The following is an 18,743-nucleotide window of genomic DNA, read 5'->3' as shown; positions in this document are numbered from 1 at the left end:
AGCTCAAGTAGGCCTCATTCTCCAAGCAGAGACGGCATAGGCCAAGGATGAAAAGAAAGATGAAATGTTGGCTAAAAAGCTTGAGGAGGCTAACATCAGGCTCGCCATGGCCCTAAGTGAAGCCTCGGCCAGAGCTGTAGAAGCTGAGGTGATGAAGAAGCATATGACATGGGTTTTAGCGATGCTAAAAACTCAGTCGATGAAGTGGTTAGAGCGGCTAGGCTTAGTAGCTTCAGGGACAAGTGGATGGTTGCCTTGGAGGTGCTTAACACACCACTCGACTCCCTTCTCTGTGTAGCTAAAAGCGTCCCCTTTCCTACTGCCTTGATAAGGAAAAGAAGGGTAGATCCTCAGTCTTTGGCTTAGGATCTAGTTGGAGGGGCTCTTGTCTCTAGCGAGCAAGAATGCCCTAGTATGAAAGATCATTTCTGGGAAGCGGAGGCCCAAGTGACTGGGGCACAAAGGGAAGTGGTGGAAGTTGAGGACCTTTTGGTTCCTCCCTATACCTCAGCCGAAGGTTTCACCACTTCCTCTCACCCCTACTACTATGACTGTGGAGCCATTGTCCAGGGAGGCTATGGTTACCTTAATTCCTCCTCCTAAATCTACGGATGGAGCTCAGACCTGATTGACTTAGACCAGGGTTAGGTCAAGGCTTGGTTTTTGTCCTTGATAAACCTTTTTTTTTGTATAAGGTTCCCACCTAGTTGGTGACTAGGATTAGGCTGATGCTAGGTTTCCATCCTTGAAGAGTTTTGGTATGTGGTTTTCACCTAGTTGGTGACCGGGGTTAGGCCAAGACTAGGCTTTTGTCATTGAAGAATTTTAGATGAGGTTTCCACCTAGTGGGTGACCGGGGTTAGGCCGAGGTTAAGCCTTTGTCCTTGAAGAATTTTTGTATGAGATTTCCACCTAGTCGATAACTGGTGTTAAGCCGAGGTTAGGCTTCTGTCCTTGAACAATTTTTGTATAAGGTTTCCACTTACTCGGTGATCGAGGTCAGGCCAAGGCTAGGTTTTCATCCTTGATAAATTTTTACTTCTTGTAGAAAAGAAAAGTTGTATGGATAACAAGCTTCATAAATAAACCATATTTTTACATCATTCACACGTACATGAATTATTTAACATAACATAATTTAAACCAATACTAAAAAAGTACTTCTTGAGGTTATTAATATTCCATGGGTGGAGAAGAGGCCTTTCTTCTAAGTCTTCCAAGTGATAGGCCCTGGAGCCGGCTACTAACGCTACCTTGTACAGGCCTTCCCAATCCGGGGCAAATTTTCCCCAATTTGGCTCATTTGTGTTCCTTATCACTCTTCGTAAGACTAGGTCCCCAACTATAAACTCCCTCGATTTGGCATTCCAATTATATCCTCGGGACGACTTTTGTTGATAATCTGCTAGCTGAATTGCTGCCATCTCAAGTTTTTTCTCTATGAAGTCCAGTTGCTCGGCCATTAGACGCTCGTTCTCATCGAATGAGAAATTAGTAGTCCTTGTGTTCGGTAGACTGATCTCTAGTGGTATCACAACTTCAGTTCCATAGGCCATAGAGAAAGGAATCTCACTTGTGGAGCTTTTGGGTGTAGTTCGGTACGCTCACAGTACGTTAGGTAGTTCTTCAGCCCATTTCCCTTTGGACTCCTCTAGCCTCTTCTTAAGCCCATTAACAATGAACTTGTTGGTGGTCTCAGCCTGACCATTGCTCTGAGAGTACGTCGATGTCGAGTACCTATTTTTGATCCCAAGCTCCTTGCAATATTTTTTGAATGCTTTACTATTAGAATGCAGCCCATTGTTAGAAATTACCGTCTCTAGCACTTCTAACCTAGTTACATCGTTTTTCCTCTCGAATTTCTTTACATTGACATCTCAGATGTTTGCCAGAGCTTTGGCTTCCACCCACTTAGTAAAGTAATCTGTAGTGATATCCAGTCCCCATTGTGCGAATGGCTAAGGGCTAGATATCGGATTCAAAACTCCTCTAGGTTGGTGGATGTTAGGAGCATACATTTGACATTAATTACACCTTTTGATTTACTCTACGACATTCCTTTGCATGTTTAGCCACCAGTATCCCTGGGTCATGGCTCGGTGTGCCAACGATTGACCTCTTGTGTGGCTTCCATAGATTCCCTTATGTAGCTCACTGAGGGGGTTGTCAACTGCTTCTAGGTTTACGCACAACAAATAAGGCCCTCCAAATGATCTCAGATATAATTTCCTTTCGGCCGATAACGAGTACCTGGCAGACTTCTTCCTTATCTTCTCATCTTTTTTAATGTCCTCTGGCAAGATTCCATAAAAAATGTATGAGGCAATAGGGACCATCTAGCTAGGCGAGATAGATAGGGTCAAAACGCAACTACACCCCAGCTACTGATGTTGGGGACTTTAATTGACTCCATTGAAATTATTCTAGGTATAGACCCCCTACCTAGAACGCCAAAGAGTCTACATGGCTATTTTCTCCCTGGGAGATCTGAGTAACCTTGCCTAACTTAAATTGTGCGTGCATTGACGGGGCTACCTTCAAATATTCTGACATCCTTAGATCCTTTGCCTCGAAGTCCCCTTTAAACTGACTAACAATGAACCAAGAGTTTTAGCAAACTTCAACTTTAGAGGCTTTCACTTTGATTGCTGCTAGGAACCCTGCCACCAAGGCCTCATACTCAGCTTAATTATTTGAGGCCTGAAAGCCAAACCATAGGGAACGCTCTATCCTGATACCCTCAGGTGACTCCAATACTATTCCAACACTAGAACCCTAAGCATTTGACGCACTGTCCACATATATCCTCCAGGTCCAAGTTAAGATTTAATGTACTCCACATACGCCCTCATTTGTTGGTGTGAACTCGGTGATGAAGTCTGCAAGCACTTGTCTCTTGATTGCATTCCTTGACCTATATTTGATATCAAAGGACCTTAGGGTAGCTCCCCACTTGGCAATTCTCCCTATGAAGTCTGATATTCTCAATAGGGCTTGTGACGGATGTTTGGTCAACACATACACTATGTGGGCTTTAAAATAGTGAGGGAGTTTCCTAGTGGTGTGTATCAAAGCCAAAGCCACCTTCTCTAAAGGTAGAGACCGTGTTTTGGAGTCAACCAAAGTCTTGATCACATAGTATACAAGCTTTTGTGCGCCATTGTGGACCCCAAACTAGCACTATGTTCATTGCGTGTTCGAAGATCCCAAGTATAAGTCTTCGCTGGGCTCAGGGTTGGCTAAGTAATGCTTCAAAATTTGAAAAGCATTGTTGCACTCCTCGGTCCACTGAAAATTTTTCCACTTCTTCAACAACTGGAACGATTTAGAGCTGCTATCATTCCTATGAGTTTCTGCACCTCCTTGGGGTTCCTCGGTGGATTAAGGCTTTGAATCGCTCTAATTTGATGAAAATTAACTTCTATTCCGCGGTAGGTGATCATGTATCTAAGGAATTTCTTGGAGCGTACCCCGAATGCACACTTTGTTGCATTGAGGCGTAACTTGTGATGCCTTAGGATCTCAAATACCTTGGCCAAATCTAGGAGGTGCTCCTCCGCCTTCTTACTCTTGATCACCGTATCATCAATATATGCTTCAATTGTTTTCCAATTTGGAGATTGAATATCCAAGTGATCATTTGCTGGTAAGTTGTTTCAGTGTTTTTTAGGCCAAAAGGCATGACTGTGTAGTGATAGTTGCCCTTAGGGAAAATGAAAGAAGTCTTCTCCCAATCTTCCAAGGCTAGGACGATATGATGATATTCTTGGAAAGCATCCAAAAAGCTCATCCTTGGATGGCTGAACATGGCATCTACCAATTAATCTATCTTAGGTCTATAAAGTTAACACACACTCTCCACTTGGTGCTCTTCTTCCTCATAACCACCGTGTTGGCTAGCCAATTCGGGAAAACACCTCTTTAATGGCCCCCGCCCGATTTAGATTTCCACTTCCTCTTTCACAGCTTCGATGTGAGGCTTGGCTGACTTCCTTGGCCTTTGTTTCTTTGGTGGATACCTTGGATCTACATTTAATCTGTGCACTATAAAATTCGAATCTACTCCAGAAACATCATATGGAATCTAAGCAAAAATATCCAAATTCCTAGTCAGGGCCATAAAAGCTCTAGTTCCAGCTGGGGTGTAATGCTAAGCACCCCCTTTTGTTAACCAATGTGACCTCCTAAGTTTGGCATAACGTGTATGACTTCAATTATACCAAGGGGAGGCAGCATTATTCTTCCTCGGCTACTGGATGCTTGTCCCGAGGCTCCAACTTTATGACTAAATGCATACTCCCTTAAATGACCAGCCTTGACCAACTGCTCTAAATGGTCCTTGAATGTCCTACATTGCTTAGCGGTGTGCCCTTTCTCTTGGTGATAAGTACAATACATACTTTGACTCCTTCTGGCTGGATCCCCGCTTATCTTACCCTGACAGCGGAAAAAGGGTTCATGCTTAATCTTTTCCAAAATTTTGTGCACAGGTTCTTTAAGTGCGACATTTTTACCTTCTGCTTGGCTGGGTGAATTTTGCCCCTTGTCTCCCTCCTGGGTCTCTGTTGAAAAATTCCTACCCACGCCTCTTTACGAGCATGAAATGCGGCCAACGCTTTCCTTCTATTCTATAGCTTCTCATCCTTCAGCCTTTTGTGTTCCTCTATGCGCCTCATCAGCTGGTGCATGTTCTCGGGGGGTTGCATAGTCTAAGATTCCCTCAGCTCAGAATCGTAAGGAAGCCCTAGTTTAAAGGTGCTTGCGGCCACTTGTTCGTTACTTCGTACAATCTCATTATACAGCTCTTAGTATCTATTGGAATAAGACCTGAGAGTTTCTCCATTCCCCATTGTCATGGACAATAAAGCATCGATAAGCTGTGGTACTCGGCTGCATGTTATGAACGAGACTCAAAAGGCCTGGATTAGCTCTCCTAAGTTATGGATGGAATCCTTCTCTAACCCATTAAACCACCTTATCGCCATGGGACCAAGACTGGAAGAGAACACCTTACATAGCAGCCCATTATTCTATGAATAAAGGGCCATGAGCTGAGTGAAATGGCTTACATTCTCCCTCGAATACGTCTTCCCATTATAATGTTGCACGTTGCTGAACTGCTGACATTTATCATATTTCTTCACAAGTTCAGTTGCATCTTTTTGCATATTTGGCCAAAAGTAGCCTGCCCTAATTGTCTTTCCCACTAAGGATTGAGGTTCGGAGTGGTTACCATAGACACCTTCGTGTATTTCTCGTAGTACATACGTCGCTTCGTTAGGGGCCAAGCACTTTAGGTATGGCATCGAGAATCCTCTTTCATAAAGTTCTCCGTTCAAAATAGTGAACCTTACTGCCCAGACTCTGACCTTCTTTGCCTTTGATGAGTTCGATGGGAGTTGGCCATATCTGATGTAGGATATGACTGGTTCCATTTAGTTACTTTGTTGTTGGATCGAAAGGGCCTGCAGTCCGTTAATACTGGGGATTGTCTGAACCTCCAAAAGCAAGCCTTCCGTTGCTGAAGCATCTTCGGTTGAGGCAAGTCCAGCAGTCTCGTCAGCAGCTGAGTTTTCTTCCCTTGGGATTATCTCGGGTTTAACGCTATTAAACTCGTCAATGAGCTGGCTCGTCAGCTGTAGGTATTTCTTCATTCTTTCCTCCTTTGCTTCATATTCGTTGGCTATTTGTCCAACAATCAGCTTGGAATCAGACCTCAATCTCAAATTCTTGACGCCCAAAGCTTTTGCAACCTTCAAGTTGGCAAGGACTGCTTCATACTCTGCCTCATTGTTTGTTTCTAGAAACTGGAGTTGAACCCCATATTTAAGGACGTCATTCTTTAGTGATGTCATTATGAAATCGAGGCCTCCAAGTCCTGTTACAGACTAGCCATTTGAGCAAACTAGCCAATACTCTGCTTCTTGATCAGGGTCTAGAAGAGTAATTTCCGCAATGAAATATGCTAAAGCTTATGCCTTGATTGCTGTTCTTGGCCTGTACTCAATGACAAACTGGCTTAGCTCAACTGCCCACTAGACCATACGACCCGCAGCATCTGGTTTGCTCATTGCTTTTCGGATTGGTTGGTCTATCATGACTACAATGATATGGGCCTGGAAGTATGGATGAAGCTTTCTTGAAGCCATGATTAATGAGAAGGCCATCTTCTCCATGCGTGGATAGTTTGCTTCGACAACCTAAAAAGCCTTACTAGTGTAATACACTGGCCTTTGTATCTTGGATTCCTAGCGGATCAAAGTACAACTGACGGCTATTGGTGATACAACTAAGTATAAAAACAAATCTTCTCCTTCTACTGATGGGCTTAGTAATGGAGGCTTGGCTAGATACTCCTTAAGGCTCTGAAAGGTTGCCTCACACTCGTCTGTCCACTAAAAAGCTTCTTTAAGAACTTTAAAGAAGGGAAGACACTTGTTAGTGGCCTTTGAGACAAACCTGCTTAATGCCGCTGCTAGCCCCGTTAGTCTTTGCACCTCCTTGACTATCTTGGGAGAAACCATGTCAAATATGACTTTGACCTTCTTCGAGTTTGCCTCAATTCCCCGCTGAGATACCATGAAGCCTAGGAATTTTACTGACGAGACTCTAAAAAGGCACTTCACAGGGTTAAGCTTCATCCTATACCCTCTCAAGGAATTGAATGCCTCTTAAAGGTCTGCAAGATGGGTTTTAACTTACCTACTTTTTATGAGCATATCGTCTACATAGACTTCCATATTCCTCCCTATCTGCTTGCTAAACATCTGATTCAACAATCTTTGATATGTGGCACCTGCGTTCTTCAGTCCAAACGGCATGACTTTGTAGCAATTTAAGCCTTGGCTAATGACGAACACAGTTTTCTCCTGATCTTCTTCGTTCATTAGGATTTGGTTATAACCTCAAAAAGCATACATGAAGGTTAGTAGTTTGTGGCTAACCATTGAGTCAACAAGCTGGTCAATTCTAGGAAGGGGAAAACTGTGGGACATGCATTGTTCGAATCAGTGAAGTCCACACACATTCTCCATTTTCTATTGGACTTCTTTACCTTAACAATGTTTGCTTTATTCCCTAATGAATCTAGTAGTTAAAATCTTTTCCACCTTTTCCATGATTGCTTTATTCCGCTCTAGAGCGAATACTCATCTCTTCTGTTGAACAAGCTTTTTTGTTGGGTCGATGTTAAGATTGTGCTCTATCACTCGTCTGTCGATCCCTAGCATGTGTGCATGGCTCTATGCAAAGACATCCAAGTTCTTTTTCAAGACCTTCACTAATTTGTCCTTCAAATTTTGTTGAAGGTCATTTCCTACCTTGGTGGTTTTGGATGGATCTCCTTCTACTAGCACTACATTTTTCGCCTCCTCCATGGGTTTGGGTGGTTCTTCTTCTACCATCCAAGTGTGATTTTTCCTAGACGCCAAGACCGCCTGGTAATATTCTCGAGCCAAAAGTTTGTCCCCTATGATTTCTCCAGTTCCACGGGGGGTTGGGAATTTTACTTTCAAGCAATATGTGGAAGTTACTGCCTTAAGGCGATTAAGGGTTGGTCACCCAAAAATCACATTGTAAGACGAAGGACAGTCGACTATCAAGAAGTCTACCATCCTCGTCACTTGAGCGGGGTAAGTCCCTGCTGTAATCTGTAATGAAATGATGCCCTTTGGATAAACACGGTCTCCGTTAGAGCTAACTAACGGAGATCTGAAAGGCTTGAGGCGTTTTGGATCCAACTTCATCCGCTGGAAAGCAGTCATTTACATCACATTTGCCAAGCTCCCATTGTCCACCAGCACTCTTCGGGTATTGAAACCCTCAATGGCTAGCATAATGACTAGGGGTCATCATGGGGCTGCCTGATCCCCTTCACATCTTGCTCAAAGAAGACAATGTCGTCATTCCTAGTGCGACGATGTTTTGTCATTGGGTGCTTGACATGGACGTTGTTCACCTATCTCTGCACCACCTTCCTCAGGGACTTATATGATCCTCCAACGATAGGTCCTCCAGTGATCATCCTTAGTTCTCTTACGATGGGTTTGAGATTGTCTCGATTTTCTTCTCTTTAGTCTTCAATAGGTTTCTCCTCTATTCGCTAGCGAGCTTGATAGTCTTTCTTAACAAACTTTTGGAGCTTCCCCCTTTGGATCAACTCTTCTATCTGTTCTTTCAATCCCTGCATTTGTCTGTATAATGACCATAGTCCTTATGGAAGCGGTAGTACATCTTTGGATCTCTTCGCTTTGAAGACGAGCTTAATGGTTTAGGCCACTGCAAGGCAAGGTCATCCTTTATCTACATGAGAATCTTGTCTACAGGCATTATCAAAGGGGTGAAATTCAACCTCTTCTTTGATGATGCCTTCAAACTACTTTTGCTAGTCTTAGCTTCTGTAAGATTATCTTTGCGCTCCTTCTTTTTGCTCTAGGACTCTGTACCTTCATCTTTCTTTCATTTGCCCGCTAGCGCGTCTTCCCCATTCATGTATTTTTGCGCTTTAAACAGCAGATCCTTCATTGAGGTCGGAGGAGTTTTCCCTAAGGAGAAAACGTGGTCAGGATTGATCAGCCCGGCCTGGAAGGTCGTCATTATCACCTGCTCATCAGCCTTATTAATTTCTAGGACTACTTTGACATATTCCCTCAGGGTCTCTCCTTCTTGCTGTTCCATAGTTAGTAGATAGGAAGTGGGCCTCTTATGGCGTTGGTCTCCAATGAAGTGACGGACGAAGGAGTCACTTAGCTGGTCAAAGTTTGCAATAGACGCTGCAAGCAGCTTACTAAACCATACCCATGCTGGGAATGTCCTGTAAATAACTTCATCTGGGGTCTGTTAGAGACTCAGAATTGTTTTGAATGCTCTTATGTGGTTTAGAGGGTCCTTAGTGCCATTGTAGACCTCTAACTGAGGGAGACGAAATTTGGGAGGCAAGGGGCACTCTAGAACACTAGCAACGAAAGGTGAGTTGGTCCTCTTGATCATGCCATCTAGGTTTATTGCTGTCTTTCCCTTCATGGCATTCTTGACCTCGTCCAATTCCTTTATCATGTTTTTCGTCATCGTTGTCATTGCGATTGCGTTGAGATTGTCAAAGTCCCAGGGCAAGCCTTTCGCTTTAATTCTTCATTCGGTTTCATCAATTCTTGCTCGTTAGCAGTGAGTGCTTGGATCTTTTAGGCCATTACAGTTGGGTCCGTAGGAGGTGATGAAGTTGAAGTGTCCATGTGTCTCGAGGAACTTTGTTGAAAGAGATACAATGACTTGCCTGAGAGAATTGCAACTCAATTGTTCCCCATAGACGACGCCAAACTGATAAAGCAAGAATTTGCCTCGTCAGTATGCCCTTCGTCAGTATGATGGATGACCTGTAAAACCTATGTCACAGAAAGCACTCAATTGATAAGGGCACCAGTTTGTGGCCTGCCAAGGACCCTCGGATGCTTAAGTTAGCTTATTCTCTCTAGAAAAACTGTAATTTGTATAGCAGTAGTGTGTCCCTCCCCTTTTACCTGTTTTTCTTGGCTTTATATAACCATAGGCTGAGTTAATACTCATAACACTGTTACGTTGCAGCTGGGTAATCAATGCTTAATGATTACAAATTAACTCCAACATTTTCTGTTCATAACCGGTCCTTAATTATGCATTATCGGACAATGGTAACGGTTTTGTGCTATTCATTGCCCAATTATTGATTCATGCCTGGAGTTAATGCACATACGCTTATCCATACCCTTACTCGTCACTGTCGTGGACGGTTTGCAAATAATGGATGACCATTTTTATGCTACTCGTCAATGGACATGATGCGGACAAGTGTTATGACTTAAACCAACAGATTGAAGTTAAAATTTTTCTTGGATGAGATCATAAGGATGGGAGACAACCAATGAAGGGCAAAGCGGAGGAACCAGTATGTCCACTGTTTGGAGAAATAAAGATGATTGTAGGGAGCATATCTACAAGAAGCTCGTCCAAAGCTATGAAGACCTACTTACGGGTCATCCAAAATGTTCAACTGTCCAAACGACCACCAAGGATGATTAGAGAAGAAGAGCCAAACATTGTTTTTACGGATGAGGATGCTAGATGATTGCGCCATCCTCATGACAATGCGATTGTTATCACTTTGACGATTGCAAATTATACCACCAGAAGGTTGTTAGTAGACAATGGGAGTTCAACAAACATCCTTTATTATCTAGCCTTTTAGCAAATGAGGATTAACAAGGAGTTACTTCATCCAGTGAATGTACCATTAATCGGGTTTGGAGGAATGAAGGTTCTACCATTAGGTACAATATCCCTACTAGTTGTGGTCAGCTCTTATCCTCGACAAATCAATAAGGAAGTAAATTTCCTTGTTGTGGATTGTTCGTCTTCATATAATGCCATCATTGGACGACCAACTCTGAATAGTTAGAGAGCTGCAACATCCACTTACCACTTGTCTGTCAAGTTCTAACAGAGTATGGCATTGGAGAAGTACAAGGAGATCAGTTAGCTGCTAGAGAGTGTTACTTAGCAATGCTTGCCATGGACGAGCAAATACAGACGATGAACATTGAAGAGAGCAGAGTGCTAGCTGAACCGATTGAAGTGTTAGAAGATGTGCCACTAGACGAGCCTGATCCAGGGAAGTTCACCTGAATTGGGACAAGTATGAAGGAAGAGACGAAGCAAGATCTTGTGAGGTTCCTTAGACAAAGCATAAATGTTTTCGCTTGGAGCCATGAAGACATGCCTGGGATTGATCCAAGTGTGATCACACATCGTCTAAATGTATCCTCGTCATACAAACCCATTCGTCAAAAAAAGAGAGTGTTTTCCCCTAAAACAAGAAAATGTCATCAAAGAAGAAGTTCATAATTTAATCACCGTGAAATTCATTAGCGAAGTCTACGACCCTAATTGGTTAGGCAATGTAGTAATGGTCAAGAAGGCTAATGGCAAATGGAGGATGTGTGTAGATTTCACATATTTAAACAAAGCATGCCCTAAATGTATCCTCGTCATACAAACCCATTCGTCAAAAAAAGAGAGTGTTTTCCCCTAAAACAAGAAAATGTCATCAAAGAAGAAGTTCATAATTTAATCACCGTGAAATTCATTAGCGAAGTCTACGACCCTAATTGGTTAGGCAATGTAGTAATGGTCAAGAAGGCTAATGGCAAATGGAGGATGTGTGTAGATTTCACATATTTAAACAAAGCATGCCCTAAAGATAGTTATCTTCTTCCATGTATTGATCAGTTGATAGACTCAATAGCCGGACATCAATTATTGAGTTTTATGGACACGTTCTTGAGGTACAACCAGATTAAGATGGACGAGGCAGACCAGAAGAAGACATCCTTCATCACAAGCCAAAATTTGTCTATTACAAAGTTATGCCATTCGGGTTGAAAAATACAGGAGCCACCTATCAGAGGTTAGTCAACAACATGTTTCATCCATAGATTGGGCGAAACGTTGATGACATGTTGGTGAAGAGTGCAGAGGAGACACATCATCTAGACGACCTTCAAGAGACCTTTGATACACTTAGGCGATATAAAATAAAGCTGAACCCAAGCAAATGTGCTTTCAGAGTTGCATTAGGGAAATTCCTTGGTTTTATGGTTTTGCAAAGAGGCATTGAGGCAAATCCTGATAAGATCCAAGTAATTCTGAACATGGAGCCCCTAAAGAACATTAAATTCGTTCAGAGCCTCACTAGACGAGTGGCGGCCCTTAACAGGTTTGTTTCCAAAGCCACTGACAAGTTTTTACCGTTTTTTAGAATATTAAGGAAGGCATTCGAGTGGACGGATGAAGAGAAGAATTGTATCTTTGCCTAGCAGTATCCCCCTATGCAATAAGCTCAGCCTTAATTAGGGAAGAGGGAAAGGCACAGAAGCCCGTCTACTACAATAGTAAAGCCTTAAGAGGAGCTAAAGGACAGTATCCACCAATGGGGAAGTTAGCATTTTCACTAGTCACAGCAGCAAGGAAGCTCAGACCTTATTTCCAAGCTCATGTAATCAACGTTTTGACAAATCATCCATTAAAGAAAGCTATGAATAAATTGGAAGCCGCTGGACGGTGAATCCAGTGGGTAGTGGAATTTAGTGAATTTGTTGTGAATAAACCAAGAGAAGCAATAAAAGTAGGAGTCCTTGCAAATTTCATTGCTGAATTTACTCCTGCCAGCAATCAGCAAGATGGAGACCAGAAGGCAAAACAGTGGGTCGTCCATGTAGATGGATCGTCCACATAGCATGCAGGAGGAATTTGGATCATTTTACAAAAAACAAAAGGAGACCATTTAGAGTACGTTGTTCGTCTACAATTCCAGACAACCAATAATGAAGTAGAGTATGAAGCCTTACTTCAAGGTTTGGAATTGGCCAAATCACTCAGGGCGAAATCAATCCTCGTCCAAGGAGATTCGCAATTAGTGATAAGTCAAGTAAATGGGACGTGTGAAGCTAGAGAATAACGAATGAAAAAGTACTTGGAAAAAGTGAAGTAGTGTGTGAAAGGCTTTACAACAGCCCAATTTCAACAAATTCCAAAGGAAGAGAATACAGAAGATGATGTCTTGGCCACGAAGGCATCCTCAGACGAGACGGTTGGTGAACAAGATAAAGTAAAGTATGTCCCAACCATAGTCGTTATAGAAGTGAATCAGATAGATGGATTTGTCAACTAGACCACCCCAATCGTGTCCTATCTTAAAGACAGAGTACTTCTTGATGACACAAAAGAAGCAAGGAAGTTGAGGATAAGAGCTGCGAAGTTTGTCCTGATGGATGAGGTGTTGTATAAAAGGAGTTTTTCTTAGCCATACTTGAGGTGTTTGACTCCAGATGAGTCCCTTTACATCTTGAGGGACGTCCATGAAGGAGCCTATGGAAACCATTCGGGAGCCAGATCACTAGTCCGTAAGATAGTTCGTGTAGGGTATTACTAGTCGACCATGCAAGCAGATGCCAAAGCTTATGTTAAAGTGTGTGATAAATGTCAACGCTACAGCAACATCCCTAGACAATCATTAGAATATTTTACCCCAATGGTGGCCCCTTGGCCTTTTGCCCAGTGGGAACTTGACATCCTTGATCCCTTTCCCATAGGGATGAGACAAATGAAGTTCTTAGTAGTGGGGATTGATTATTTCACCAAATGAATGGAAGCGGAGCCCTCAACAAAATGTCAGAAGCTTCATTTGGAAGAATATCATTTGCGTTTTGGAATCCCAAGGGTACTTGTCTCAGACAATGGACGATAATTTAACAACACACATTTCAGGGAATTTTGTGAGCAGTTAGGAATTAGGAATCACTACTCCTCACCTGCCCACCCACAGGCCAGTGGACAAGCTGAAGTTGCAAATCGATCCTTACTGAAGAATATTCAGACTCGGCTTGAGAGGGCAAAAAGGATATGGCCAGATGAATTACCTAGTGTCTTTTAGGCATATAGGACGACAATAAGAACTCCTACAGGAGAAACTCCCTTTAAGCTAGCATATGGAAGTGACACGGTAATACCAGCAGAGGATGGACTAACTAGCCATGGGGTAGAGCATTATAAGGAGAAGGAAAATGAAAAACAACTCTGTCTAAACCTTGATCTCCTTGACGAGGTAAGGATGGACGCAGAACAAAGGGTGGCATGATGCATTGGTGAAACCAAGACACTTCAACATTAGAGATCTCGTCCTAAAGAGGGTATCCTTAGCCACTATGGATCCTGCTCATGGAAAGCTGGGACCTAACTGGGAAGGACTGTACAGAGTTATTAATTCCAAAAGGCAAGGATCATACTACTTGGAGGCCCTAGATGGACGAAAGTTGGAACACCCCTGGAATGTGGTTCATTTGAGGAAGTACTACCAGTAAAAGCAACTTGTCAAGAAGGTCAGCGTGGACGAGATTAAGAAGTTTGTTTATATTAGGTTTCAGTATTTATGTTTTAGAACAATGTGTTATGTTTTTAAGTATTTGAATTCCCTAATAAGCACTAGCTACTGGCATGTGCTATGGACAACGTTATGAACTAAGTCCCTTTGTACATAAAAACAATTTCAATTCCCTAAAAAAGGACTAAGTATTAGCATGGACGAGGTATTCAGACGAGGCTATATGTTATGTCCTTAGTATCCATGGACAATGCTATGTACCGATGTTGTACGTACATGGACGATATTGTGTACAGACATTGTATATAAAGTAGCTTGAATTTCAAATTTGAGTGCGTATAATTCTGAAAAAACAACATCTAAGTAAAATGACGGACGGCTAAAATTCTGGATGCAGAGAATATCTTGTCATAAGCTATCCTTAAAAATAAGAGGAAGCAAATTGTCATAAAAGACAATGGTCAAGGGAAAGAACAAATTTCCCAATAAAACTCGTCCAAAGAGGATTAGAGACAAAAGAAAAGCATACATGCAACATTCCATGGACGACATGTCCAATCAATTATATGATTCCAACTATGGACGGGAACAACCAAGTAAAATTCCAAATATAAGACTAAGGACAAGGAAACATATAAATATTTTCCAAAACAAAGTCCTAAACATAGACGGAAAATACTTGGAATTAAAATCAATAATGTCAATATGAATAAAAACATTCATAAATAAAAAATGGTAGACAACCATCATCCAAAAATCCCTTACATAAAGTTAAGCCTAAAAGGCAGTTGTATCAAAGCCAGTCTTAAAACATGGACAAGATAAATGTACTTAAAAAAATTCAAAGGATCCAATACAATGGATCATATATAATATATATATATATATATATATATATATATATATATATAAAACAACAACAACAATACACACTATTATAAAAACTTCAATATCCATTTACTGAGGAGGATTTTCTCTGGAGGTAAGGTCATCGCTGAGTTGTAGCATTGTCTTTAACATTGACGTCCTCAGAGCTTGTCTGGAGGAGAGAGCTTGCAGCACCAATATTGAGCTTGATAGGGTTGAAGTCAACATTAGGGAAGCGTTCCATGGCGTCCATACGAAAGTCCTCAAAACTGGCCGCATAGTTTTTTTCCAAAAAGTCAATGATCTTGTTGGATGCTCTAAAATCCTTAATAGCATCTCCTTGGGCCTTCTCAAGAAAAACAAGAAGCTCGTCATTGCCCTTTTATAAGTAATCAAGACGAGTGTCCTTCTCAAAGGCATTCGCCTTAAGCTCTTCGACGAGGTTCTTTAGCTCCTTCATCTTGTCCATGGCCTTAGCTGCTACCTCAGCTCTACCCCTACAATCTGCCTGCACCTCACGAACCCTTACTTCCAGCCTTATTCTCTCCTGGTCCATCTCAGTGGCCTGCCTGGACGCTACATGAACTTTGACATGGCCTACATACACAATTGATTGAAGAAATTGATTAGACGAGAGATGTGAAATATGACAAGACGAAATGAAAACAAAATAATGAAAACATACCTTGAAGAGATCATGAACAGTAGAGTGTTCAAATTCTTTCAAGGACATGTCGTAATACACAGCCACGTCCTCATCAGTCACAACCTTTTGAAACCTTTCCCAAGCAAGATCCTCATTCTTAAGAAGGTTCATAGGAACTCTTTTAGAAGGCTGAGACGAGGTAGTCACAACAGGCTTGGACGGAGTGACTCCAGCAGGGACGAACAAATCCAAGTCATGAATTTGGATGAACGATTGTTGGGAAGCATGAGGGATAGAAGGACCTGGCTTGACGACCCCAAACTTGGACGACCCATGTTTCTCCTTCTTATGACCTCAACGACTAGGAAGGTCTCCCAAGTCAATCGCCCTGGACAAGGTCTTTCTCTTGCCTCCAGCAGTAGGATGAGGCTGAGATTGAGTTTCTGGTATAGCCTTCTCATCCATTAAACCCTTTTCCTTATTTTCTTTCATGGTTGCTATCCCTATAAAGGGCTTGATTTAAAAAAATAATAAAAGAAAATTTTCTAAGTAAAAACTTACATCTACGGGTGGTAAGCTCGTGGACTAAAGCTTCAGGGGATGTTTCAGGCCTGAGTCCCCAACTGGCAAGACGTTAGAGAGTGACTAAGGAATGGAAGCTTCTGTCAGTGAATAGACGAGCCTGTTGGATGCGCTCAAGATAAAACCTGTTTAAAGAAGGTTGTTTAACAGCTAAAAAGAAGAAGAGAAAAAGAGGTTAGATGAGTACAAAAAACGATAGAAAATATTGACTAGAAAAGAAGCATACCTTCTGGACGAAGGTTCCCTATTTCTCCAGTATAGGGGCAAATGGATCCCTGCCTACCTCAACAGGGTTTCCAGCCCAAAAACTAGAGACGAAGAACTTCGTCTTTCAGTTTCTATCAGATGTAAGAAGAGACTTTATCAATAAAGGAACTGACTAATTTCTGAGGGTTTGTAACAATAAAGGAACTCGTTCACAGTGAGAAGACGATCCCTTTCAAACACCTCCCTCCACAAAATTTGCATAGAGACGACCAGCCTCCATGCATTGGGGTTGAGTTGACATACTCCTAAACCTAACCTAGTAAGTAACTCTCTAGCAAAAGTATTGAGAGACAACCTAAGTCCCCCCCAAAAGATTAGCCTCATAAATACCTATTCCAAAACGAGGGTCACAACATCACTCACCACAGACGGCTAACCTAGGGTTAAGATCATCTAGAATTTGGTACCAACTTCTAAAGGAGGTAAGTATTTTTTTTCATCTGTCTTAGAAGGGATATCGACAGCATAACTATAAATGATTTCAACCACTGGTAGAGGTACCAACATGCGATCCTGAAGCAACCCTTATCCTAAGCTCATCCTGAAGAACTTCCAAAGGAACCCTAGGAACTCCAGACGTGTATTGCTCGTCCGTAGTGTTCCCTCCACTACTACTACTATCACTACTTCTACTACCACTATTACTATTGGAACCACTGTCACTAGTACTATCATGGTACTCGTCTATCTCCATATTGTCACTGTTGCTAGACAAGGACACTATGATTTTAGACATCTTGAAAAACTGAAGGAAAACTGAAAGACGAGATGGAGAAGATACCTGTCTCTAAACGAAGAAGGCCTAAGGATGCGAGAAGACTTCTAGACGAGGCACTGGACGACAAATGTCAGAGAAGAAAATATTGAAAATGTGAAAGGGTAGGAGAGGAATTCTACTATTTATAGGCAACAAAGCTGGTCATATGAAGCGACACGACCAACCAGGAGAGGCCACGTGGAACTTTTCTTAAAGGACGGAACGACATAATTGATGAACCTCAAGATTTTTCCACGTGTCAATAATCAAGCATGAAATTTGAAAATTAGAAAATTTAAACAATTTTTTTTAATAGACAACACAAGGACAAAAGGGCAACTAATGGTGATGAACACTAAGTACTGTTTGTCCTTGTGTCGTCGCCCAAACCACAGGAGAAGTTATATCAGCTCGTCCAAGAACGAGAACACATAAAGGAGCTCATCTATAGACATCTAACTCATGCCATGAAGAGAATTCTCCATAGACGAGTATCTATAGAAGACATGTATGTGGACGAGTTATTCATACTTTGTGAATTTTATAAAATTCCTCAATTAGATTCACATAAGCAAAATACAACATGTTGCATGATATGTGGAAGAGATTCCACATACAACGCCTCATGTAACTCATTTTCTTTATCAACCGCCAACATTACCCATGATGGTAATGGATCCTAACAAGTAGACCCACGTCTAACTCTCTATAAAAGGAGTAAATTCCATTCACCCAAGGTAAGTTCTAACCAATCACTATTTTCTTTTCTTATGTCCTAGAGAGAAAACTAACTTAACTGTCGAAGAGTCTTTGGCTGGGTCACACCAGTCACCTTTGACAATGCTTTCTTTCTTTTCAGGATACACAACCATTACCATAGCCTAAAGCATTTCAGCCTACTAATTTTCATACTTCATCAAAAACAATTAAGCTAATAATATTTAAATACTATAGATAATTAGGCTTTTGGGATGATTATATTCAATATAATTATTTTAAAAAATCTTAATTATCACTTTGGGATGAATTTTATCATGAAAATAACTTTGAAATTTGTCGAAATACAGTTTTAGACTTGGAAAAAACTTAAAAAATGTGCTATTCAAGTAACAGATTTTAGATTCGAGTTCAAGGGCACTTTTGGCCTAGTAAAACGCGAACTTCAGACTATGCTAGTTCTGGCAAAGTTGTAGAGAATTGAATTTCCCTTTAATTATCAAACTTTTAGCTTAGTCTGAATTTTGAGTAGAGAGATATGATCAAAATGCTAAAACATGTTCAAATTTGAAAAATTAGCTTACTCTATCCAAATCTCCTTCTTTTCTTTTTTTAGTATTTTCCCCACATGTTTTTTTTTTTTTGGCTTATTTTTGAAGATGATCTGACTTAATTCTCAAGCAACCCTAGCTTAATTTTGAAGAAACTAACACCTTTATAAATAGGAGAGACTACCCAACATTCAGCACCCCTTCTCCCTTTTGGGTCCGTTTGTTTGGGAGGATGAAAAAGTGAGAGGATAGAAAATAGAGGGAGGATGGAAAAGTGGGAGGATAGAAAAGTTTTTAGTTTTCCTCATTTGTGTTAGGTTGAGAGGGTGGAAAAGTGGAGGGATGTAAAACTTTTTGGTTTGGTTGAAAATAAGGTTTGTATAAATTTACCATCAAGTCCTTCTTAAATAAAACAAAAAGTAATACATTATACTTAAAAAAAAAAAA

General features: G+C 41.3%; 1 protein-coding gene across 1 annotated transcript; it reads right to left on the bottom strand.

Moving 5' to 3' along the window:
- Positions 1-3,940: 3,940 nt before the first annotated feature.
- On the bottom strand, positions 3,941-5,435 carry LOC142644207 (uncharacterized). The gene is made up of 2 exons (XM_075818865.1): positions 5,070-5,435; positions 3,941-4,084 (listed from the first exon to the last, which is right to left on the bottom strand). Exons 1-2 carry the CDS (start codon positions 5,433-5,435, stop codon positions 3,941-3,943), a joined length of 510 nt encoding a protein of 169 aa, XP_075674980.1.
- Positions 5,436-18,743: the final 13,308 nt, after the last annotated feature.

This window comes from Castanea sativa, chromosome 7, assembly GCF_040712315.1.
Source record: "Castanea sativa cultivar Marrone di Chiusa Pesio chromosome 7, ASM4071231v1".
In the NCBI taxonomy this organism is placed as follows: domain Eukaryota; kingdom Viridiplantae; phylum Streptophyta; class Magnoliopsida; order Fagales; family Fagaceae; genus Castanea; species Castanea sativa.
The sequence above is the reverse complement of the archived record's forward strand: the minus strand, read 5'-3'. Positions and strand labels throughout refer to the sequence as shown.

What these genes read in the sequence shown, in the direction of transcription:
- LOC142644207 (XM_075818865.1), bottom strand. Translation starts at nt 5,435, where the DNA reads ATGGAACCAGTCATATCCTACATCAGATATGGCCAACTCCCATCGAAC. An exon ending in AGACGTATTCGAGGGAGAAT is followed by an intron (nt 4,085 to 5,069) that starts GTAAGCCATTTC and finishes ATTTTTGCTTAG; the next exon opens with ATTCCATATGATGTTTCTGG.